Here is a 27034-nt window from a genome sequence, read left to right on the forward strand (position 1 = left end):
TCTGTTCAACCAGCAGGTCGCAATGTTGGAGATGTTTTGAGAAAATTTGATACACTGGCACATGGACGACGTCTATTGAAAATGGGTTGTTGTCGGACTGGAGAAATAGATTGATAACTTGTAATATTTATCGGCAAAGATCAGTGCAAAATTTTCTTTTTATTATAGCAAATGAATGGAAATAAGCATTTACAGATTAATAAATTTTAATTTGCAGTATCTTGTGATGAAATTGATATAGAATAGTTATTTGTTACATGGAATTACTGTGGTAAAAGCATAATGTGAATTGCATAACAACAATGTACAATTATTTATATTGTATGATGCATATGAAATGGTATTATATGCGAGCGCTGCCCATTTTTGCTAAACAGGTGATGCTTGAATTGAAAGTGATAAAACTATGGCCGACCGACAAAAGGATGTTGCCTCAAAAAAAGTGTTTTCAATCAAAGGCTTGCTTTTGGAAGAAGGCTGACTTCTTTTAAAGCCGAGAATATTGAGCTCAATTATCAAATTTGTAATAAAGAGAAAACGCGAAGATGTGGACACATTTTTATCATTTTCCGAGGAAAGGTAGCAGCATAAAGATTGGAAACCTCTGCTTTATGTGTAGTCGGATTATGTGTAAAAAAGTATTCAAAGCCTTAGTTTAGCTAATGAATACATTACAAATAGTTGCCAAACATTGCATGTTGGCCTTCCTACGAATAAATTTCCTATATCAAAGCAGACGAACTTGCCCATAATTGGAGAAAGGAAAGCTCTAAAGTTACACTTTACATATAAAAAAAAAATTTTGTTTTGTTTCATGTACGTAACCAAGTGATAACATCGACATTCCATGAATTGCATAAAGTTCTTCTTTTTTTTCCTTCTAATTTTATTGTATAAAAAGTCATACAGCTTAGTAGAACTAATGTTGCTATGTTTTTTAAAAAGTATCAGTCGAAGTATATTAAATATTATTTGTTGTAGTAAGCGCAAGCTTCTGTTGCCCTTGATACCAGACCTTTAATCGATGCGTTATTTCTGCAAAAGACGGTCGCCTGACAGATTGTTCATGCCAGCATTCAATCATTAGCGAATATACAGCAGTTGGACAGGATTCCGGACAATTTAAAAGTTGCCGTGATCTCACCAAATTTATAACTTCCTGATTATTATGCCCAAAGTATGGCTATGAAAAGGAAATAAAAATTATTTCACAATTTTTACAAGCCATTATCGCTCATACTTGCATGCCGTAACTGTAGATTTCCCATAAAACAACTCCGAATGACCAAACGTCGCTTTCAGTGGTAAACTTACCATATAAAATCGATTCAGACGGCATCCAACGAACCGGTAGCAATGACTTTGATTGAACCCTGTACAGCTACATAGCGTCATTTAATTTCAGAAAAAACAAAAACCAACAAACCTGTAATAATCCGAACTGTAAATATCCCTGGACAAGCCAAAATCTGATATCTTGACCATTAAGTCATCGCCAACAAGACAGTTACGTGCGGCTAAATCTCGATGAACATAATGATGATTAGATAAATATTCCATTCCTTCGCTTATTTGTAGAGCTATTTTTAAGAACTCTAATTGCGTAAGAAGTTTGTTCTCATTTGGCGAATTGGCTATAAGAAATTCGTGCAAATCTCCATTGGACATATATTCAAACAGCATGCAAAACGGTTCCTTGTTTAAAACTACTCCCAGTATGCATACAATGTTGTCGTGTTTCAGATCCGAAATTAATTCTATTTCTCGTCTAAAATCTTGTTGCGTTTTATATGAGGCATTCTCCTTTAGAGCCTTCACAGCTACAAAAGTTTTATCACCTCCAGCTGAAACTAACTGGCCTTTATATACTTTGCCTGTAGAAATATAGAAAATTTACAAAAATATTTTAGTAATCATATGGTAGATGTACCACTATTTTCATCATAAACAATATACTAATTTTATTACTTGATGATCTACGTCATTTCATCTGAAAATTTCTATGTTAGAACTCTAATACGTATCCTTCGATATTAATTTATATTTTTCTTATTCAATAATACCTTTTTTTCTTTCACTGTGTCTCTTACCAAATGCTCCTTCCCCTAGCTCTTCAACGAATTCCACATCGTCCAAAGTGTAATGTGGCACTCGCAGCAGTGAACTTCTTTCCATATTCTGGGTAAAAACACATGATTGGTCTACATTATTTGAGGTGTCAATTCGCGACATTTCGAGTGAAGTGTTAACTTGTGAGTTTCCGTAAATATTTTTGTCTGCATTTGGCGTATTTATCTGAAATTAAAAACGGAAAATTGAAGAATTGTTCTCTATAAGATTTTTTAAAATTGTAAATACAAACATTTTGAATATTTGTCATTCCATTATTTTTCTTCCGCTTCAGTAGCTTCAAGAAAATAAACATGAACAGAAAACTTAAAAGAGCACCTAACGTTGTAAAAATGTACATCCAAATGCTATCCGAGCATTTAGGAATATTGCATGGTTCTATAATTTTTTCGAAAGATTTGTCGCCTACGAAACACCATGGCTTGTCTTCTACGCTTCCAGGATTCCTAAAAAATAATCAATAAAAAAATCTTGCTTATAGCATATTAAACGAACCTGTGATTTTATAAATTAAGAGCTCTTGTGATAATATGATTTTATGCAGTCTTTTCTCTCTGCCTCGAGATTTTTTGGGCGATTTCTTGTGAATTGTCGTTATTCTGTTATGACTCTAACTGTAGTTGCGTAAAGGACTCTATTGTTGAGATTTGCTGTTTGTTAGAAATATTGAAGATTTCATATTATTACTCTGCTATCTTCAAGGTTGGAATATAATATTCTATAGAGCGTACTTTTAACTTTTAACTTGAGTTTCATCACATGTTGTTAAACTGACAAATTTGCGGTTATCTCTAAACGAAGTTTTGTTTCAATTGCGCTTTTACCTATTGGATACGGCCCATATCGTTTTTAAATTTATATAACGACATATGGCATCATCAGTTTTCTAAATAGTGAGCGGATTGTTAACATTTTCTTTAATTTCTGATTTCCAGTCTTTAAAATTCGAAAAATATATCGGAAAATATTTATAGGCTGTGGCTTCACATATATTTATGCTGGCTTTTACATTTACATGAATGTTCAAAAAAAAAAAAACAATTTTTAACTGCCACAGATTTGAGTATAAGGAAGTGGGCAAACCATCTGCTAATTGCAGAATTACTAAGTTTCTTTACGGAAAGCTTTCTATGTTAGTACATGTTCGGAACATTGGGAATTTTTTTCATAAAAGAGAAAAAGCTGGTATGAGTTCAAACTATGCCTTCTGTAGAAAGAAAAGCAGCGTGCTTAGGTGAATTTCAAAAACCCTCTCAATTACGGAGTTATCATATCTTGCTTCCATAGGTCAAACTTTCCTTGATATAAATTCCTGAAATAACTAAATTGATAATGTATGTATAAGAAATACTGCGTTATCTTAGGGTACTCCTAAGTACTTTAATTTAAGAAGCAGTTGCATTTGTTATCTACCGGCAGTAGTTTTGTCCCGCTAATTCTGGATAGTCGGAAATTTCCTTCATTAGCCATGACCAGCGTAGACATATCTTTCCTGTTTGAGATTGAGCCATTGTTCCGCGATATCCGGAACCATCTTCCCAATAACATGACTGCGTTGGGTCCAAATCAATCGTTATTCCCATTGAGGAACAGTCACTATGTTGAGGTAATCGCGAGCACTCTTCTAATGGTAGTTTTTCTCCAATAACCGGATGCCGTTTAGCTATAGCGTACTCTTTTTGGCAAAGTTCATTCTCAAGTAGTTCACATTCGTCGCGGCAAATGCGCCGTAGATTTTCAGTTTCTCTAGTCGGTGGATATTGACTAAAAACGTCTATGTTAAAAACATCGTCGTATGTAATGGCAGATTTTCTCTTTAAAACTAATTTGCGTTCTTTCGTCGCCTTTTCTAAAAAACGTTTCACACGGCTAATTGATATTTGATTCTCAGAGTCTGTTCGAATATCTATTGTAAAATTTTTCCTGGATTTTGTTTCCTTGTGTGCCGCTCTATTGGCAAAATAAAGCAAATTGGTTCGTTCTGGTGTCCGGCATAATGGCAAAGTACTAAAACATAAACTTGGGAGAGCATAAATACGACAGTTTGGGCTCATATCTCTGCAAAACAGAAATTTAAAAAAGATTAAGTGATTTCGTATTGCAATAATATCGGAAATTGTAAAATTTTGCGTATTACTTTGATTCTTTAATAACTCCATATGCAGCCTTTAGCCTCTCTTCGAGTTCATTTAATGAAAGGTTCGGTGGAACAAATACGCTTTGATCATATAAATATTTTTTACACGTCGTTCCATTGTATATCTGACATATTCCAACAGCGATCTATATGTAAACATTATCGTTAACATTATACAACTTTTGCAATTTAAATAAAAACTTTTATTTCACCTCATCATTAAGCGAATTTTTTGCGAACTTCTCCGCTCTATAATAGACCATTCGTTATTACGTTTTGTTTATAAAGTGATTGGTATATTGTATTATGAACCTACCCAGATGTTTCATAAAATTGTGCTGTTGTGACGGCATTGCAAATATTTAAAACTGATATCAGTAAAAACATGTAAAAATTATAAAATAAAAATGTATTCTTCATTATTTAATACAAAGCAAACAAAATTTTTATCCAAGTCAACCCCAATTACATTTACGCCGTCCTTCGGTTAAAACCACCCTTTTTTTCGTTGAACGTTGCCACATTAATATCCCACGGAGTGTACAGGAGCAAAGATGGTACACACAAACTGCATAATTTATTTGATAGTAATGATATTCAAAGAAGGCTTTAATTCTCTTATCAAATGATGGCAAGTGTGGCTCCATTAAAATATGTCTCCAAGGAATGGTCGCAACTTAATATTTCGTTTTTTGTAACAAAACCGTTTAATATGAAGCAGAGATGGGTGAACCTTTACACGTAGAGATTTCTAAAAAAAAGCCTTTAACTGGCCAACGGGCTTTTTCTGGCGATTTTGGCATGCAGCAAATAGGTTTGCGAAGAACGTTAGGACAAACTTAGGATGGACTTGTCTTCTATTATACCCTTCAACTTAGAACCGATTTTTTAATCGATTTGCCCCTTATTGCCTGATGTCTGCCACGTCTGACGTTGTGTGTCGCAATTATGGAAATATTTTGATAAAATATGCAATCCGATATGCTTTGACCCAGAAATGAGTTATCTTGATAATAGATCGCATTGAAAATTTTTACCATCTCCACATACAACACTATTTGCAAAAGCTGTTACATGAAAAGAAATTTTCATTTTTAATATTTCTTAAAAAAATCGATGAATACTATTTTGCTACATCAATTAAATGTGAAAACTCTTTCTCATTTATTAGTCTTCTATTAACACGACAGATTGTTCCCTTTTCTAATTGCCGTATTTACTCCGTACTTGAAATTTCTCAAGATCGCATCGCATAGTTCGCATAAATAAAGATTTAAAAAAATGTAGACAGGTAAGGACGACTTTTAAATACCTCACAATATTTCGCTTTATACAATTATACATTCATTTTCGTAATAAGGCATCAAAAATATACTTTATAAGGAAAATGGAAGTGCCTTAAACTCTACATGAAAATATTTAGTAAAAAACAGTAGATCATATGACGCATAACTCAGAATAGAAAGTTTCATTCCACAGGTTCCTAAAAATGCACTGGCGGTAAGGGAAGAAGTATGTTTAGTCCCATCTAGTTTAAATCAAGGGAAAGAAAAATCCTAAAGTCTAAAAAAGGTTATAATACGATTTTAACATTGGATTCTTTCAGTATTTGTAACATACTTTTGCATGAGATTTACTAGCAATAACTAAGCATTTTTGGTTTTGTGTTCGTAACTAGCGACTTATTATGTTTTATATGTGCGATAAGAATATTTAATTTTAATACTTATTTTACTTATTGTTATTCGTTTCGCAAAAAATTGTAAGTCAGCAAAGACATTTTTAGCGAATACACGAACCACGAAAATTTGGGTTATCTTGGGGGGCTAACTTCACTTCAGTAAAATTTTAACGAATAAATTAAAATCAAAATTAAATGTACATATATATAAGTAAGAAATGGAATGGGTGCACGTTAAGAGTGAAATCTGCAACAATACCAACAACACCAACGACGATATGAGCAACATTAGCAGTAGTACCAACGAATAATAACACACAGCAACAGTAGCAGTAATACCAGCCGAACAAGCAACAAAAGAACATCAACAAGCCCATCAAATAGCAGCAGGCCCAACAACAACGGAAATCTGCAAGTGCTATTTAACAATAGCCATCATAAATAACACCAGTATCAACACCAAAGACAGCTACAATAGTAACGTTCCAATGGCAATAAGAGCAAAGTAACAGCGAATGCAACATGAAAACAACACAAAACAATTGCAACAAACACCAATAGCAAAACCATAAAAACAACTAAGTACATTATAAACTTTATATTATTCTTTATTACCTTAAATTATTACATTACATTATAACCCATGTACAGAGTTGTTCAGGGCTTTTGTGTTCCCATCTCGGTAATAGGAACAGTCTCCATAAATTTCATTGCTAAACCTTATCAAACCTTGCTAGTGCAGCGGGGCGATCGAGCTTAGTCTTATATGATAAGTGTCCGATTGGCAAAGGCATAATACTTCCCGATTGAGCACATACCTGGCGCTAGGTAATTGAAAGCAACGATCCATGCAGATTTGAAGTTATTCAGAGTTTTGCATCACACAGTGTTCGCGTGATATATGTTTGCAACGACATAGTCGTGCCAGTGCCACCAACTTTACCGGATCCTGAATAGACCTCACTATCGATGAGACTCATTGCATTTCGTGTTCGTTTATAGAAGCGGACAGGATGGTTTCCCCTAATGGCTTCAACACCCTATCCAACTCAATATCATCTATTCTTAACGAATACCCTGACAGCGAAATCGTAGTTGCTGGCGAGTTCAACGTCCACAACATAAACTAGCTGTACCATTCCATATATCTTCGCGACGCAAATGTTTCGCAAATCTAACAGCTCTGGAAGCTCCGAGCTTTATCTGAAATACATTTTTCTATCATTATTTTTATTATTATTGATTTTTTAGCCAGAGGAATAAATTCTACGACCAAAGTCTTAAAGCACTATTATCTAAGGGTACTGGCTTTATTGAAAACCCCGTCCCACCTTTATATTTCAACCAATTGAAAGATGAATAATTAATTTTTTCCCGAAGTCCCTTTTGTATGACCAAAAGATTGGCGCGCTTCAGATTTTAATGTGTAAAAAATTAGATTTTTCGCCAGGAGTGTCCGAAATATCCATTAACAGCCGATCTTGTGATATAAGTTGTGACGTCTATTGTTTTATATATTGTTACGGAAGGGTGTGTGAGAGAATTATTTAGTTTTATCGAAAACGAAATCCCGTAAAATGTTCAAAGCATATAAATATTTGCTTTTCTTTACTGGTTCATAAAGTAAAGGGGGTTTATGGAGCTGTCGAGTGACGAAAAGATTAACAACATTGGAAATTCAATGGGTAAAAATATTAATAAAAGAACGGTATCAAAACTAGTGTTGGTGCCTAGCTATATATAGACTGCGTATAAGCAATAGCGACGCCCATAACTAATTAATTATTTTGAAATCGAAAAAATTTTGTAGTAAAATTCAAGTTGTTGCTTATTAATTTATTATATTATTATCCATATCATTATCAAGTATATTTTTCCATCTTTCCTGAAAATTTGCCATTCCAGTCTTACAAAAATTCAAACCTCCGAAAGTCAAGCGTGACTCAAGTTACTTCCCCGATAAATAAAATTTATAGTTTGCCGTTGCTTGGATTCTTTGATGTTGCTATAAAATATATATTTCTCCTCTCCGGTAATGCTTCTGCTAAGAAATAGATCTCTACTAAATATGGACAACAATGCAGTGCAAATTATCGACGGATATTCTTGTTTACGTTTTAGATAATTAATGCGGTGTCCATATTTTTTGCCTCCACGCCTCTCCACTTTCGTATTAGGTGTCTTTGTATCAGTGACCATGTAGATAACAAGAGTCTCATACTTAATTTTGGATCAGATATCTTTACCGATTCTACGGCGTCATTATCAAACTCAAGTGATCGTTTTATACTAATTGACTTTCAATATATCTCTATAAATATCGCAATTCGTCTGTGTTGTTACTGTTGTGTTAGTTCCCACCTGAACATGAAAAATGATGCAATGATTAATATTGTGCAGAATATAGCGGGTACGAAAGCCGCCATTTTGTAAAAAAAAAATTGTATTTTGAAATATTTTCTGCCTTATCGGAAACAGTTGAACATGTGTTTCCTCTTCAAAGATCGGTGTTAGAGCAAGGCAAATTCTTTGCAAATAAATGATTATTTACGTGTAGCTCTAATATATATACCAATTGTTTAGTCATTGTAACCGAATGTATTGCCAAATTTCAACATAACTGGATATGTCAATTGGTCATACTGGAAATATCAATTGGAACTTTCCATGTTGCCAAGAAAGCCAGTTAAATAGCAGCATATAAAATGGAAAAAATCTACTGAAGACTATTTTTACATTTATGAATTTTTTTCATTACATACCTAGATACATGTTTTTTAGAAAAAATTAAAAAATTTTTATATTGGTTCATGGCGTTTTGATTTAAAAATCATTTCATGTAAACAACCGCTTCTTCTGGGCTTCTGTGAAAATTCAATTCTGGACCACGAATTTTTGACTCCTTTTCCACCAGAAACTTATCATCTCTTATAACTCTTATTTAACCAATAATACGGGTAATTTTAGAAAAGAAGAACATTAAGAATTTTTTTTTTTTTATTCGGATGTTGTTTTATTGGATTAAGGCAACGAAAAAAGCGGCTTATATGTCCTGATAATATAATGTGGTGATTATTTGCAGAAGCTTACAGATATACTTTTAAGATAACAAAACAAACTGACTAAATTTTATTAGTTATGCTAAAATTAGAAAAGCACGTTTTTGTTTTTAGTGCTTAATATATTCTAATAAAATAGTATCTATATTTTTAAATATTATGTAGCATAAATCTTAACTTACGGGTTTTTTAAATTTAAAATGGCAGATTTCTTAACCTAAAGGCCCAGTATTTAATATTACATTAACTTCTTATATTCATTACATTATATAATTATAAGTATATATAAAGTTTGCTACATATGGTTTTTACAAAGTAGGTTTGTAGTTTTTTCATGTTTGGAATATATGGTTTCAATTGGTTGTTGTGAAATCTTTTAGAGACTTGTTAACTCTAATTGTGGAGTTTACTCCGTTTCGTGCAATGATTTCATAAGGCCCAACATATGGTTTTTGGTTCTTTTTTCTTTTATTTCCGTTTTTCAACAATACAATGTTCCCAGTGGATTTATCTGTTTAGAGGTGTTTTTCTCTGTTTCTATGAGTTTTTAGGTATTCTTAAAGAACGTCATAGTCTGGCCTTCAATTCGTTGGTGTATTCGTCCAAATTGTAGTTTTTGTCATTTGCCATTATATTATCGTTCGGCAAATACGATAACTTTCCATGGGAGGTGTAGTTATGTTTTCTGCGGTATTGTAAGCAAAACAGTAATACTCTAGTAGTATGGTGTCCATTGGTCCCGATTGTCGTCATTTGTAAATGTTAGCATAAATTAATTCAAATTCATTCTTTTAGGTATTAATACTTTAGTGGAGTCATAATTCATATTTATCCGCGACAAATTGTCCCCGTCTATATTGCAGGAGCTTTTTTTTATAAATTATACCAAAATCGTCAACCGATAAATCCATTCTCATTTTCGTCATTTTATATGTTGAGTTTTTATCGATAAAAAGAGAGATTAACGGTCTATGATCTGTTATTACGATTAATTTTTGTCTGAAGAGATAAGGTCTGCAAAACTTTATACCGCAATGGATTGCTAGTAGTTCTATGGCGGATTTATTTACGTCGTGTTTCGAGAGTGTAGTACTTGCGAACATAAATCATGTAAATCATGTTCCACGTCTCCTTTTGAAAGTATTGCTCGTAAAGCAAACCCGGATGAGTCTGTTGTTAATATAAGTGAATTGTCGAAGTCCGGGTATTGGAGAATTGGTGGGTTTATTAGCTTTTCTTTGAATGTGTTGAAAGCATTTTGACACTCGTTAGACCATATAAATAAAGGGTTGGTGTTTTTTATAGTAATGTATTGTGGTATTTTGTAATTGTTGCAAAATCCTTGATGAATCTTCTATAAGAATATCATAATGCAACGAAGCGTCGCAGGTTATCAAAATTTTTATGGAAAGGATATTCTGTAGTAGTTTTAAATTTTGCGGGATTTGTTCGGATGACTTCTATTGTTATAAGTTGTTCCAAGTGTCCTACTTCTAGTCTTAGAAATTGGCGTTTATTGGCATTTAATTTTTAATTGTATTTTCTTAATTGTGAGAACACTTTAACAAGATTGTGATATTTTAAAATACAGCCAAATATAATAATGTAATCGACATGTAAGAAAGGACTAGAACCTTGTCCTCTTAAGGCTATACTCAGCATCCTCTTAAAACTATTTGAGGAAATTTTTAGTCCAAATGGTAGTCTCTCAAATTTATAGTGCCCTTTGTTTGCGGAAACGGCTGCTAAAGGTCGGGATAAGGGGAATTTGTCATTTATTAGTTTATCGTTTAATTTTCTAAAGTTCACTATAAATCTCTATTTTTTTAGACGTCGCAATTTTTCTTTGGTGCAATAAGTGGAGTTGAGTCATAAGGGGTTATAGAAGGTTCTACTATGTCATCATCAATTAATTTCTGTGGTTGGTTATTGATTTCTTGACTTTGTGGTGGAGGTAATCTGAAATTTCGTACGTATACTGGGGTTTTGTCTGTTATTGATAACTTTTGTGTACAGAAATTGTTAGATTTTGGTGGTTCTGCTTTCAGATGGAAAACGTTTTGAATCTCGTTAAATATATTAGTACCGTTTCTTTAGTGTGCTCGTCTTCTTGGTTAATGTCTATTGTTTACAGAATTTTATTGGGTGAACAATTTCTGTCCTAGTGGGTGTGGTAATAATCATTGGGTTGTTAGTTTCCATACGTAAAGCAATGCTTTCGTTGTATGCTCTTTATTCTATAGTTAATGTGTCGTAGTCTACTTTGCACAGGTATTTTTGTAAAAATCTGTTCCTATTATTCCGTCTGTTGAAGGTGAAAGTTATGTGAAGATTTAATCTGTCCAATTTTAAATTTATTAATGCGGTTCATACAGTGTTTAATTTTCCTGAAGTGTTGCCATTTAATTTGTAAATATTTATTTATTTATTTGTGAGATTTCTGGTCCTTTATCGATCAGCAACTTCATATGTATCTTGTCTGTTTTTAAATTAATGCAAAGGATATGTTTGTTGGATATGTTAAAAATGTGGAATTTCTTTTTTGCGCATCGGTGTTTTCCGTCACCTGTGAGACCTAGAAGTGAGATAGGTGTGTAACGGGATGCTGGCGTTGTTAGCAGTATTATTGGGTGTGGTATGCAGAGGGATTGCAATGCATTTATTAAACAACTAAAGTAAATTAAACATCGAATTCAATTAATTTTTGGAAGTAAATCTTATACTAACTATTATTAAAAGTTAGTATAAAGTATACAAAGAAATGTGAAGAAAAAAAAAAAAATAGAACGGATATTACATAGACACACTCACAACCGGTACGGAAACAAGTTGCAGGTGATCCCCTAAAACACTACAAACATGCAAAAGCTTCCCAACCGATAATAGCAAACAACGCCTGTTAATTTTCGAATTGCAATAACATGTTAAGATTGAAAGTTAGTTTAAATACAACATAGGCAAATTGCGCGTATTAAGCAAAGTCGTTTTGATGGACTCTAAAGAATCCGATATTGAGATTAAGTGATAGACATCATTTAGATTTCTGCAAACAACTCCAAACGGGTCAAACAGCTCATAATTATATTTACTTTGATTCAGCTTAATGAAAATAAAGTGATTAGAGAAGCGATTAACGACATTGAAGCTTATTTCACCAACTAATATGGACGAATGCATTGTACCATTAGTTAAGGAGACATCAAAAATAGATCTACGTTTCTCAAGTGATGCTAAGCCCACCTGAAGCAACTTATTTTCATCAGAAGCCAAAGAGCCGAGCGGTTCCCAACTCAAATTCCTAAGGGTAAACAGCAAGAATTACTTTTGAGCGGATTCAATTCAATTGAATTTACATAAAACCTGTAGATAGGAGACAACATAACCGAGGTGTATTGAAGTATTGCTCTAACTAAGCACATATATAGCCTTATTGTAATGTAAGGATCCTTTAGCTCTTTGAACCACCTTTTAACGAAACCAAGCGCGGACCTAGCTTTACTTCAAGAGAGTCCAGTTGCAAATTCAGACGTAATCTTTGATCGAATAGAACTCCCGAATCGATTAGCGAAGCAACGTTTTCCGACTTGTGTGAGTCAATGAAATACTCAGTACTGAATGACTTCCTTCTTAAGAAAGAAAGCTTCTTGGATTTTTTTACATTTACTTTCATAAAATTTAACGGGCACAATTTAACGAAATTAATTAAGGATTCAATCACCGAGGGGAGAACGTTAATGTAAACATTAAATAAAATGGGTCCTAAATGGCTGCTTTGAAGGAAACTAGACGTCACGGGAAATACGTCCGAGGTGATGAAGTTAAACAGAATGATCTGTAATGCAAATACGAGCTTATCCATTTCACTAAGTAGAAGGGAAAGACCAGAGGCCTGGAGTTTGAAGATAAATTATGGTTAAGTAAGTCAAACGCTATGCTAAAATCAGTATACGACATCCGTGCGAGAGCCACTAGAATAAGCCTTAAAAACATGGCAAGTAAACTCAGATTTGTGACAGTAGATCTTGCTTTTCGAAAGCTATATTGCAGTAGAGAAATATAAACCTTAATAGCAAAAAGTAGATGCTGAGTGACAATGCGCTCAAACAACTTAGCTAAAACAATCAACTTGGAGATGCCTCTCTGTGGATTGATGTTCGCTACGTGAAGTCTATTTCCACATTTGTGAGTTACAATAAGGAAAGTACTCTTCCAACACAAAGGCAAAACATCTGATATCAAGCATTGATTAAAAATCATTGAAATAACGCCACATAGCTCAACAGAGCATGTTTTAAGTATACCTACCATCAAGTCCAAGTGCGGAACTATATTTTAGACATCTTAAATCTTCTAAAATGTGCATTTCCGAAATGACCAAATTAAGAATCAAAACCAGCAAAGAGATTTCAGGTATAAATATGGTCAAAGATGTAATAATAAAAATTACATAAATGCTTATGCTCATCGAAACTATTTAAATGCTTATTGGTAAAATAAATTATGTCAAAATAAATATACTTACTAAGAGTAATTATACTAAAATTCAGTGGGTATATTAAATATATTATATAAGTTCAAAAGACAAATCCGCGATTCTAATGAAGGAAGTTAGATCTCCGAGATGACGCACGTTTTTTGCTGGGAAGAGAAGGGGGAGACCATCAAATAAATTGAAAAAGTTAAAAGAACCTCTAATACCATCGAGCTTTATTGGAAATGAGATGTTCAGCAGAACCACTAGTACTGCAACAATTATAACAATTGGTATAGCACGAATTATTTTTAAACAGACTAAAGTTAAAAGTGGGATTTATTTAATAGAAGATGCGATTCATTTTTGTACGCGCAATTTCTTTAAATTTGTCTTTTAATTGTTGAAATATGTATTTACGAGTTACTACACTGGGACAAAATTGTATTATTAAATTGAGCCGTTTTGCATAAAACCTAGCTCTTTTAATAAAAGTGACAGTGCTCAATTTGACATACGTATATCATCGTAAGTGTTTCAAATATGTACTGATTATCTACATCTCGTTTGCTTATTAAAAAAAGGAGCCGAACAAAAAAAACCAAGAAATTTCGTTACACCTGTCTTTGCAGCATGCCTGATGTCGTGCAATTCAATAAAAGTGGAGGAGAGCTCCGCCATGATTTTGACTTTATGCAATGTTTCGAATAGATGCTTCACTACCGAGTAGCTGAACACACTTAGTCTGATCGAAACGTCAGTAGCGTCTATATCGTAGTCATTGTTGTAATAACGAACAAGTTTTTTTGGCATAAAATCGTCGCACAGGAAAAATTGGCGCTTCGCTTCGTCATACATGTCGATTCAAAATTGTTCATGAAAGCTTCATCTTTATCGCTAACGGATTGATTTTATCTTGTCAAAAGAACAATAACCTCGCTGAGATTCCTCACATTCTGGAGGCAGGAAGAGTTCATTACTTGAACTTGAATTAACTCCTTAAAAATATAAAACATTGAGCATATGCTAAGGATTTGAAGATGTCAGCCCGGTAAGGGCTAATGCTCTCTAAATTGTCCGAACTTTTTTGACAGACAATCCTGATTGGTTGTTAGTCGTGAGTTTTATGATATTATATCTGGATTGACAGTCTTTCAAGGACTTATCGTATTGCCCTTGCGAAGAGTGTAACGTCCGTGTATATAGATGTGGAGGATTTCGGTTGGCCGGCTTTTCTTCTGCTCTTTACAAGACAGCAGTGTTCCATACAACATCGGAGTCGGTATTTCTTTTCATAATTCTCCACTGACATAATATCGCAAATTAAAGAGAGAATTATGAAAAGAGAGTCCGTGTGCATAGCATAAGGGTGGGTTTTACATAAGCAAATGGCGTCTCTTTTTTGTTACCATGACGAGAAGGAATACTCATGAGACAGATCAAGACAGTCTGCAAATAGAAATGTATCCAGCCACTATAATGCGCAAAAAAAAAATAAATTGAAAACGGCCAATTTATGCATTCTGGGAATTGTCGTCCATGGATCATCGTAAAAGAAAAATGAAACGCACTGTCTTTAACGAACGGAGAAGTAACAAAATAAAAAAGAATATGTGTATATAGTTGAAACAATTCATACGCTAATTTATAGTTAAATAAATAAAATTAAAATTAAGTGCAGCGGCTCATATGAATTGTTAAACGTGCAATAAAAGCCAAAATTTCGGGAAACTTCTCTCTCGTTATATTCGTTGATAAATATTAAAAAAAAATTTTAATTTTGTTTGAAGAAGACTCGAATGGTTTATAACATGAACAACTATTACGCCATTGGTTTTTTTCGCTTTTCTCTTTTGCGAAATGCTACGGTGGAGATAAAATAGAAATAGTCGGGAATATGTCAAAACTATGGGATCTAAGCAGTTCATGCAGAAAATCATGAAATAAATTTAGTTGACTCGTGCGGTAAAAGGAAAGACAGGAACAAAAAACAGAAATGATTCAAATGAAAGATGGTATATACGACACAATAATTGTTTTGTATTTAATAGTAAGCATTATTCGTTCGACAAACCATAACAACTTAATTTTTAGTGAAAAATAAACCGAAGGACAATTATGAAGAGTATTGTAGCGTTTGCTAAATAGAACAATATAAGTATTCGTTATTAATTACAAACTCTATTGTACTTAAGAAATAAATATAAGATAAGGTGATCTCTATAGCAATAGTTACGGAATAGATAAAGAGAAGGGCTCGTGAAGATGTTATAAATAAGTAAGTGCGTTCGTGTGTGGATGTACTTACGGACAATGACTTAAATGATCAACAGATGCATAAACACAGACTAACGGACAGGAGAACAATACATACGAACAATGGGATTGTTAGTTGACATGACATCGATAGTGCTCTTGTTGGTTTTAAATTTTTTTTTGTAAACGTAACTGGGCTGGCCAGGCGAAACAAAGTGCAGCCCCAGCTCTACGCGTTCCAAGAGTTAGATTTCTCCCGATTGACCTTATTTCCTTTGATATAGTAGTAAATTTTACGTTTAGAGCCTTTAACAAAATACATTATTTGCTGTGTGAAGATTAAAATATTAATTAAGGCACATGCATCAAAGAAAGGTTTGCTTTACGGGGAGATTACCCGCAGTCACTGAAAAACAACTTGATATATTGAAAAATATGAGTTTTATCGTCTTGTCGGTTATGTAGCTCAGCTGTATATAAATTCGAGAGGATGTCGCTCAAGCAACTGCCTTGAGCCAAACTTCAACATTGTGTATACACCAATACGCGCTTGGATTGAAAACTTTAAAAGAATTCTATCAAGCTTTGTCAAGTTAACATGACAAACATTTCACCGATTTTCTTTGGACTCGCTATGAGATAAGACAGTTCACTGTTCGCAGTTCGCATGTTTGTAGATTTGTGTGTTTTAAAAGTCATAAGAAGGCGCTGGAATAATGTTCACAGATGAGTTACGACGAATACTCGTGTATTATATGGAGAAATTTCTTCTCTCCATTGCAGATGAACGCATATCATTCATAGGAATCATTGGCCTTTGAGCCGTCTTAGAGGTGGACTAGGAAAAGTTTTTGAGAGAACCGATTTTCTTTTGACAATGATATTGCACTTTTTTTAGTTGATATTTTATTCGTATCCTCATTGCTATTTTTTGAAGAAACCTTAGATGAATTTACCAACGAAGGGAAATTCTCATCATACGATTCATTATCGAGACAACGGGAATAATTGCATGATTATTTGCGTTCAGATTTAACTGAAAAATAGTCCGCAAACTATTCTTCATTTGTATAGTAATAAAGAAATTAAGAATTAACCCTTAAATTATTTCTTATAATTGAATGATATAATCCTTAAATTATAGCAGAGTAAAGAATAATTACCAACACAGGTGTTCTATTGATGGCTTGTAGATGTGCGGATGCTTACGTAGTGTTCTTAATTAATGGGTAATGCACGCACAGAATATGAAACAAAGAACCAAAGTGTGTAGTCTGTTGCGGCTGAAAAAAAAAACAGAAAAATAATGGATGCGCATTAAACTATTTTATCTGTACGTATTAATTGTTTTGTTTTGAATTGCAAAAGGTAAATAATCAGCCCTTTTAAGCAGTGAGTGCTTTATTTTGTTTAAATTTTTACTTTGTACGTCCTTATAGCCACGATCTTATTAGGAGCTATTTCCCGAACTCTAGGCGGATGTCTTACGATCGTTCGAAACACGGGGGATGCATTCAACTTGCCTACGCTGCATTTAGGCGTCTTGCCACAATTAAGGCATCTGGTCTCTTTAGTCTTACAAAATTTAGAGATGTATACGAACCTACCACACTTAAATCATGTTTTTACGGTGGAAATGAAATAATCGACTGGAAAAACACGAAAGAATTTTCCGTAAAACCGATATTCACGCTAGTGAAAATAAGGATAGATGCGTTTTTGTTGAACGAATTTCCCCGCCAAAGCCTAAAAGCGGATTTAATTGATACGTCAAAAATGGCATTTTCGGCAAAATCGTTAACATCCTAATAAAAATACCGAATCTTTCCATGCAAAGCAAATATCTGCAGTTCATTAAATCCTCTCTGTTTGCTAATCCTAAGCACTTTTTTAAATCAAAAAGAAAAATTTCCACACATCCCTTGCATGTTTCTTGTAATGGCTCTGATTCGTCGGATGATTTTGAAATATCAAATCTGTTAGCTGAATACTTTTCGACTGCTAATTCTGATTTATCCGCAAACTACCCATATCCTATAACTAACTTATAACTAACTAATAACCTAATTTGGTTATTGTTGAAGATGACGTTTTTAAAGCCTCGAGCTCTCTAAAACATAGTTGTGCGCCTGGACCTGATGGAATTCCATCTTGTGTACTTAAATCTTGCGTTGCCGACTTATGTGGTGTTATCTCAAAAATTTTTAACCAGTCCTTGAATTCAGGTGTTTTCCCTTTACGTTGGAAGACTTGTTTCCTTATTCCTATTCACAAAAGTGGTAATAGGCAACTTGTAGAGAACTACAGAGGCATTGCCAAGTTGAGTGTCTTGCCTAAACTGTTTGAGCGAATTGTGGCTCAGTATATAGCCTTTTCCATGGAATCGTATATTTCTCCTCTCCAAAATAATTTTCGAAAGGGAAGATCTACGGTCACCAATCTGTTAGAGTTTAGTTGTCATGTTTTCAAGACTTTTTCTAGTGGCTCTCGCACAGATGTTATATACACTGATTTAAGCAAAGCGTTTGATTTTGTTAACCGTAACTTACTGATCTTTAAACTCCAAGCCTCTGGCTTACCTTTCTTCTTAGTGGAATGGTTAAGCTCTTATCTGCATGGTAGATCATTCAGGGTTTTATTTAACCTCATTACCTTGGATGAATTCCCCGTGACGTCTGGCGTAGCTCAAGGTAGCCACTTAGGACCCATTTTATTTAATTTATACATCAATGATTTGCCCTCCGTGATTAAATTCAGCGAGATCTTAATGTATGCTGATGATGTGAAACTGTTTTCTTCCTTTTCCGTAGAATCGCAATCACATCACCTTCAAAGTGATTTGAATAATTTGGTTGCATGATGCTCTTTCAATCTTCTGAAACCAAATCTAAATAAATGTAAGAAGCTTTCTATCTTAAGAAGGAAGTCGTTTAGTACTCAATATTTCATTGATTCGCACAAGTTGGAAAACATCGATTCGTTCACAGATTTAGGCGTTCTCTTTGATTATAACTTACGTTTCAATTTGCTTATTGAGCTCTTGTTAAGCAAAGCAAGGGCCGGGCTTGATTTTATAAAGAGGTGGTCCAGAGAGCTTGGTGATCCTTATATGACGAAAAGGCTTTACATGTGTTTAGTTAGACCTATACTTGAGTATGCCTCTGTTGTGTGGTCTCCTTCATAAAGGTTGTGTGTAGATTCAATTGAATCGTCCACTCTATGAAAATAGTTTGCTTCTGTTATCCTTACCGTCACTGGAGAAACGTAGATTTGTTCTTGGGGTTTCCTTCTTAATCAAAGTAATAAATGGTACTATTGAATCGCCCGCATTACTTGGTGAGATAAGCTTAAATGTCCCTAACCGTTTTTCTACGCACTTTATTTTGATTAAGCTTAGTCAATGTAAATACAACTATGAGCTGTTTAAGTCGCTCAGAGTTGTTTGCAGAAACCTAAATAATGTCTATCACTTAAAGTCTATTAAAGCAACTTTGCTAAATATGCGCAATTTACTTCTGCCGTAATTAAACTAACATTTGATTCTTAAGATTTCATTTTTTATCTAAAATAATATTGTCTTGTTAATGTGTTGGTTGCCAAGTTTATGCATGTTTGCAATGGTTTAGGGGTTCACTTGCAACCTGGATTTGATCTTGTTGCGGGTGTGCTTCTGTGCTAGTGGTCTACATGTTTTTTTCTTTTTTTTTCTCTCTTTTTATTTATTTGTACATGAATTATTTTTAATTTGTTAGTTTATTTTCAAACTTACTTTGTTATTGTTATTCTTCTTTTTGTTCCTTTTTATTGTATACTAAATTTAAAACAATTAGTATAAGATTTTCTATTCTATTCTATATTCTATTCCATATTCTAAGATGCACTAAATTCGGCTGTAATTTTCTTTAGTTGAATTCCATGTATAAATGAATGAATAAATAAATAAATAAACTCTTTTTAAATCAAACATCCCAAAACTTTTAAGGTAATTGTGAAAGAAAAGGTAGGAAGAAATATTTTTTTTTACCTTCAGCGTTTCTACGGGTTTCAAAAAGGACGAAGAAATTATATAGCATACCAAAATCTGTAAATTGATTTAAGGATTTGAAGTACATTTGGCACACAAAGCGGACAGGTCCTTATAAACCTGGCTTTTTAGCACTGTTGGATCGGTGGGATATGGAGATAACTCGACAATATTCCCGGCCATACTCGATTTCTTACTCTTTTCAGTAATATTCAAAAAATAATTTTCGAAGTCAAATTTACATACAATATCGAATCAAATCGTGCCTCCATAGAAAGACAGACTGGTAATGTTTTGACTGTTGTGGATGCTACTCTGAGAAACACTTACGCAAAATCCGAAAGAAAAAAGCAACTCATGAGGTTGTTAATTAAATGGAAAGTGTAATTTGTCACTTAAAATTGTAATCAGTAACAATTTATTTTAATTATTATTTTTTCTTTTTAATTTGTTTTCCTTTAATTTGATGCAACACAATTTAACACAAAAAAACACGTAAAAACAAAGTATTTCAGCTGCCGTTTGCTTAAATGTATTGTATCTGCGTTGAGCGTTAGTTTGTAAATGAGCATTTCTGGTTTATTTTAGTGAATTAATAATTTAACATAACTCAAAGAAAAGGTTCAATGTCACAAGCCGGCATTGGCGTTTTTAGAGATTACACAGTCGTTGTAATAAACATCTTTGCAAAGATCGCAAAGGCAATATCTCTTGGATTGAACGGAAAAACGATTCGAAGCGCAACTTTGCAGATTGAGTTGCAGAGCAAGATTGCAACTTCGATGGATTGGAGTTGTATTTGTTTGTTTTTTTATTTACTTATTTGTTATATTTAAATAATGAACTAAAGATAACTCTTCATTCGAGCTGGCACAGTGTATCTTTGTGGCCGCGCTGTCGATTTTGCGTCTGTCAACCCGTATTGCTGGTCCTTCTTGCAACTATACATCGTTCAATTTGTTTAACTGATGTCGGTAGACATTTGTAGTAACATGTATTATTCTGTTTTAGCTGCTCGCAATAAACCACTCCTTGCTGATCCTATCATAGGCATAGAAAAACTTTATAGCCATGAATATTCCCCTTCGGTGTCAATGTGAATGGCGCTACTGGACTAACCCATAACTTTTGGCGCTTGGGATTTTCGTAGTACATCCATTTTTCATCGTCAATCACGATACACCAGAGAAAACTCATCTTGCTCGCCTGGTAAGCAATGAACCCGCGATGTTGAAACGATTCGAAATGGCATTTTCGTACTTTAGCCATTTTTCTTTTGGATCTTTCCCATTCTTCGAAAATTTTTTGAGGGTTTGTGCTGCGTTTTCGTCCGATGAGCCTTGCAATTCATTGTCATTCACATCAAAATCACCACGTTTAAACAGTTTAAGGTTTTTAACAGTTTAAGGATCTCCATAAGCTTCTAAAAGTGTTTGATGAGCTTTGGCAACGGATTTCTTCAAATCCAGCAATAAAAGTAATGAACGTCGAATATGCAGTTTTGAGCGTTCTATGCTTAACGTGTTTATACGCTGAATAGCGCAGTAATACGAAGTGGCAAACTGTTAATTCATACAAAGAAAGGTTTAAATCATCGAATTTAACCATTGTGTACGTACCATGCTAAAAAGGGATGTAAAGAACTCAGAAGAACTGTGACTATTATACGCAACTCTAAGATACCTTATCTAATTATTAAGTATGTATAAGGAAGTGCGGTGCTTTCGCCAAAAACTTTCTTGTAACAACAAAGTTTGGTTACCGTTTATTTGAAGGTTAAAGATGTCGGAACAGGCATTCTTTGACTATATCCTTAGAATCGGATGTAGAAATTAAATAATAAACGTTATTAAAATTGCCACAAAGAAAGCGAAAGGGGTTAAATGGCCCAAAATAGAATCCACATTGAATAAGATTAATTAAATGAAATTTGGTGAGTTACGCGGCGCTGTACTTTAATTGTGAATTTCACTTAATAAGGCCGAAGCGTTTATTCTTCAGCTCACTAGATCACATATAGAAGTTGCCCCTATAACAAAAATTTTTGTCTTTCCATCGAAGATAAGTCAATTACCCTAAGCGTGTGTTCATTACATAGCAACGAGTACGTGGGACCCCCGCTACAATTGCGTAGCACAACTGTTTTTAGACTGATTCAATTAACTCAATATAGTATTGATAACTAGGCAACTAACGTAATGATTCATTTTCACGAACTGACATGACCAGACGCATGAATAATTTTTTCATTACAAACTTCGAGTTCCTTCAACCACCGGCAAATGACCAGACTTTTTTCAGTTCAACGTTATTAATATACGCAAGTTTAAGTGCATTAAGACTTTACGGTATAGCGCCGATGCGTAGCAGCTGTGGAACTTCTGAGGATTAAAAAGATAAATATCGTTTGCATATATCAGAAGTTTATCATACTTAATAACGATCGGGAAATCATTAAGAATAAATGGAATAGTGTCTAAATGGCTGTCTTGAGGGTCTCCCGACAAGACCAAGATTATAACACTCACACTTATCCCTCTATAACTTTCACTAAGTATAGCCTTTTTTTCAAAGGGATAGGTGTGCATCGAAAGGGCTACGTAGCTGGAGATGTAAAAATGGACGAGATTATTTTTACGCTCATTACAACAATATTTCTGGCTTCATTTCAAAGAACCATACTTCTTTATTTCAAAGGACAATGGCTCAACTACTTCGCTAGCATAAAACACATATCGAACAGCCAGGCACGCATGGTAGAATCATTAGCTTCTCTTGCACCACTCTTTTTTTACATCACAGGTTAATAATAATAATAATTTTTTTATAAGATTGTCAGTCACATGATTGTTAATGTATTACTTTCGCATAAAGTATGCTGACAATTTCGTTTGGCAATGAACTGTTATTGCTACATATATATATCTCACTCACTACTGGAAGCTATTTTATGGACTCTGGGGTCTTGTCTATTTTTCATATTGCTAACTATTATAGACGGATTTAGCCGAATTTTAAAATATTTTTGCAGTAAAATTTGATGTCAAACAAACATTCTATCTTATTTGTGGTAAAGAATGTATAAATTTAGGGCACATTCATATTCATTGAGTATTTCGTTATGTCTTTAATGTTCATCTCATTTCTTTTACAATCAAGAGTTAAAATTAAAAATTTTTTTATTTTAAGGAAACTCTAACTACGCCAACAATTAGTAAAACTTCGGAGTCGTCGTCTAGCGAAAGTGAAAGCGACACGGATGCTTCTTCAGAGCATGAAACTGACCCTAATCGTAATAGCCGTTTGTACTCGTGTGCAGAGCTTGAGGCAATATTTAAAAGTGTGGTACAAAATATCGAGGAGTGTGTTACTCGTTTTCCAGAACATTACAAATCAATATACCGTTTAACATACCATTATATGTACTCTCTTCCTAATCGACTTGATTACGAGAAATGTGAACAATTATTATTGGGACAATATAAAACTAGTTTAGGAAATACAATAAATGGTTTATTTTACGATCGAAAAAATAGCAATATCTTCAATGGTATATGGCGCATACCTTCTCCAGAAATCGATCGACCTGGAAATTTCTCCACACATTTGGCCAAATGTATTAATATTTTAATACAATTACTGCTCAAAACGAACAAGTACAAATTAATGATCGATGTTGGGCTACATCTGCATAAAACACCGGACGTAGACAAGTAAGTAAAAAAAAATATTTATATTTATCAAGGCAATAACTAATTTTAAATATTTTTAGGCGTTATATAACCGATAACGAGCGTAAAGAATTATTTCAACAATCTTTAACATATTGTGTACAAATCTTACGAGGAATTTTTCAGAAAAACGTAGATACTCGAAATGATATGGAAACTCTAAACCTTCTTATTGACATATATAAAATTCACAAAAAATGTTTGAAATACATGAGCCAAAAGGAAGTTATTTTTACGCATCTGCTAGTCGAAGTCTACAAGTTTTTCATAAAGGATAAAATTGATCATGTGCCAGAAAGTGTTAATTTCGTCGACTTGGCTATTAAGCTATGTGTGCAAGAAATTTCCGTGTTGAAAAATCTTGAAAAAAGTCAAGCAGATACTGTCAGTCCAGTAGATCATTTTCTACTTCAACCAACGGCAACGGTGAGATGGGCTTCCTTGATAAATATGCCTTTTTTTCGTTTTTCTTTTTACGATATTTATTATGAAAATGTCTAGATTTAGCTTATTTTAGTTAAGCTAATGTTTTTCACCCTCTCTCCAATGAGAATGTGAATTTTTTAATGTGTTGGAATGGTTTGAGACGTCAAGAAGTTTTTCAAGCAAATTACAAATGTGGGTGTGAACACAAAACGATCAACATATGTATAGAAGTATTATTTAACCACGGTAGTTGGAGGATGCATTACTTCTGGTAATGATTGTTTATACGTTAGCTGTTCCTGATAGCTGGAAACATATTATTAGAAAAAAAATTTGCTTTGAAATATACAATTTAGCGTAATTTGAACATAAAATTTTGTTTGCAAATTTCAAAGGTTCGACCCTTTTTCAAATTGCCTATTATCCAACAGTCATTACTGAAATCCTCTGTTAGTATTAAATTTTTTAGTATATTTGTAGTAGAGACATTAGCCAATTATTATTCTACTCTACATCTGTTCTAATAAGGATTTTCTACATTTTTGCGGCTACATGCAGCACTCAGACCGACATGAGATAGATCCACTTTTTACTACGCCAATTAAGCAAGATTCTGTTTCTGAATCGATTTAGGGTTTTCGGTTTTTTTTTCTGTGCAATGGCCAAACACATATTCTTATGTTAAACCTACAAGTCGCAGTTTTAAAAATAAATTCATTAGGATAACAATGACATTTGGTAAGCCAACATGGCTTGGCCGAACTGCATATAAGTTGAATTGGACCACGATTACGTTCACTACTCCACATGTAAATTGCTAATAAAAAAAGATCGTCATATGACAAGACTTTCTCATTGTTAGTATGTGTCAATAAAAATCTCTGAAAAATAATATTTCCTCACATTAAACCTGGAAAAGTTTTCATGAAAGGTGTCATTTTTTGATTTGCTTCCATAAAATGACTCTAAACAGAAATAAATCCCTATATGACAACAAAATCTAATTTTTGATATTTTATTGTGGAAGTTCTTCTTCTGTTTATAAGACATAATGTGGGAAGCTGGCTTTTATATGAGAAGGTATACTTTTTGAACTTTTTTGACGATAATAGTTTGAAAATAATAAATTTTCTTGTAAATTATATTAATTAATATTAAAGAAAGTAATAATTTTTCTTTTTTCGTTTGATCTTTTCTTTCCTCTGTGTTGTAAGATTTTCAAAGTGTCATTTTTATAAGTTTACTAAATTTTTAACTTTTTATATTAGATATAGAACATTCCAAGGTCGAACTTGTATTGCTATAACGTTTTATTTGACTTTCTTCCAATGACGAGATGAAATTTTTTTATGATTACATGTATACGCTGCAGGTGTCAAGAACTTTTCATATACCCGGCTTATCAACGAAGCCCAAACTTCGAACTGTAGTAACCAAATTAGCAACGTTAAAACAGCCAATAAAGATTGAAAACCATCCTTCAACTGAAGTGTCATTTGCAGATCTAATGACACCTTCACAATTTCAACCTATCATATTTGATGGTATGACATTGAATAAGGTAAGTGTGTTGTTACTCCTTTAGAATAAAAAGCTACATGTTTTTATTTACGTCTTTTGCAGGACTCAACTAAATTTCAAGGACTATTTGAAGAATACTACGCAAAGCTTCAGGAAAATGAGAATAAGACATTTTGTATAGAAGACAATAGGTTACCAGTTGAAAATGCGAGTGTTTTCGCAAAGTCTTTAAATAAGTCCTCTGTTTCCGTAATTCCAATAAAAGCGATGAAACGGGAAGCAGATGTAATTCAAATTGAGGAAGTGCAGCATATTCAGGAAAATGACGTTTCAATTTCCAAACTTGCAAATAAGGGCAAGAATATTTTAAAAAAAGGAAATGCAATCAAAAAGCCATACAATCGTTCTATTGATATCGAAAATATAAGCAGAGAAAATCAAAATGTCATGGAGATTTTAAATATATTTAAAACTCTTGGTAATCATACAAATATATTGGCCGCATATGCAAATCTACTTCAAAGTAATCCTACGGGAAATACAGAGCAAATCCTAAATACACAAATATCAAATATTCCAGGTGCAAGTACTTTAAATCCTTTGTCAAATATAAATGACATTCAAAATGTTACCATGCACGGACCTTCAGTTTATAATACCTTAACATCTTCAGAGCCAATTAAACCATCAACTTCATCAGCAATCTCTTGCTTATCAGAAACGGGCTGTGCTTCAGCTCACGCTACAATATTTTCACGAATCCCACAAGTGTGCTCTGCAGTAACTTCTATTAATTCGACGAAGACTTTGCAGGAGAAACTAGCAGAAAGACAAAAGGCTTGTCAGTTACATGATAAAAATAACACAGCCAACGAAACGTCCGCTGATATTATTATATTAGATTGAAAATAATGAACAATATAAATATTAACTTTTTCTTACACTTTGCAAGTAATTGTTAATTGAAAATAATTTCCTTTTTTTTGAGTTAAAAATGAACGAACACCGCAGGTTAGTACGGCCAAAGTATAAATCAAAACATATAAGAATATAATAGTTTGGTAAGGCCAACTGTAGAAATCCTACACCAATTCGTCTAGTAAAATCCTTGCTTTATTTGCATTTATTTTCGTGATGTATCTCAATGCAAACGATGGCAGCGAAAATAACCAGATACTTACTTGTACCACCTACTACCTTATAAACAAAAAAATTTGATGATGAGACAATTTTAATCAGTAGAGGCGCAGGCTCGTCGATAGTCAAAAGTGTAAGTGCTTCTTTACTATATGTGTCCATTAAAGAGTAGAAATATCGGTTTGGCCAAAAGATAGGTGGTAAAAGCGATATGTTGTGCAATTGAAGGGAGATGAATATTTTGAATTTTTTATAAGCGAGTTTACTCCTCGTGGACACTAGCGATACTGGCGAGGATAGGTATTTTTGGTGGTTGTTGTTAATGGGGTTCCTTTGACCATTGAAAACAATGAACATGACATACTTTTTTTGCTAATTGTTTCCTTAAGAATATTATATTTATATATCGTCACTATTTCAAAGTAAATATATACACAAATAAGTATATCAATAAAAACTTC

At 33.5% G+C, this 27034-nt stretch overlaps 2 protein-coding genes across 4 annotated transcripts in view; one reads left to right on the forward strand and one right to left on the reverse strand.

Moving 5' to 3' along the window:
* The window catches only part of LOC119640346, a 39398-nt gene extending 12636 nt beyond the window's left edge, over positions 1-26762 (forward strand). For all 3 annotated transcript variants that reach the window (XM_038038293.1, XM_038038295.1, XM_038038294.1), the window contains 4 exons: positions 22948-23471; positions 23531-23915; positions 25288-25476; positions 25539-26762. In XM_038038293.1, the coding sequence (XP_037894221.1) occupies positions 22948-23471; positions 23531-23915; positions 25288-25476; positions 25539-26342 (1902 nt within the window). In that variant the 3' untranslated portion in view covers positions 26343-26762. The remainder of the gene's footprint in view (positions 1-22947; positions 23472-23530; positions 23916-25287; positions 25477-25538) is intronic.
* On the reverse strand, positions 112-4667 carry LOC119640347 (tyrosine-protein kinase transmembrane receptor Ror). The gene is made up of 9 exons (XM_038038296.1): positions 4584-4667; positions 4480-4516; positions 4268-4413; positions 3544-4188; positions 2363-2576; positions 2091-2295; positions 1427-1874; positions 1241-1373; positions 112-1183 (listed from the first exon to the last, which is right to left on the reverse strand). The coding sequence occupies exons 1-9, from the start codon at positions 4652-4654 to the stop codon at positions 962-964; spliced, it is 2121 nt and encodes a 706-aa protein (XP_037894224.1). The 5' UTR covers positions 4655-4667; the 3' UTR covers positions 112-961.
* Positions 26763-27034: the final 272 nt, after the last annotated feature.

Source organism: Glossina fuscipes, unplaced genomic scaffold (assembly GCF_014805625.2).
Source record: "Glossina fuscipes isolate IAEA_lab_2018 unplaced genomic scaffold, Yale_Gfus_2 121, whole genome shotgun sequence".
In the NCBI taxonomy this organism is placed as follows: Eukaryota; Metazoa; Arthropoda; class Insecta; order Diptera; family Glossinidae; genus Glossina; species Glossina fuscipes.

What these genes read in the sequence shown, in the direction of transcription:
- LOC119640347 (XM_038038296.1), bottom strand. Translation starts at nt 4,654, where the DNA reads ATGTTTTTACTGATATCAGTTTTAAATATTTGCAATGCCGTCACAACA. An exon ending in GCGGGACAAAACTACTGCCG is followed by an intron (nt 2,577 to 3,543) that starts GTAGATAACAAA and finishes ATTATTTTTTAG; the next exon opens with GAATCCTGGAAGCGTAGAAG. An exon ending in GCTAGGGGAAGGAGCATTTG is followed by an intron (nt 1,875 to 2,090) that starts GTAAGAGACACA and finishes ATATTTCTACAG; the next exon opens with GCAAAGTATATAAAGGCCAG.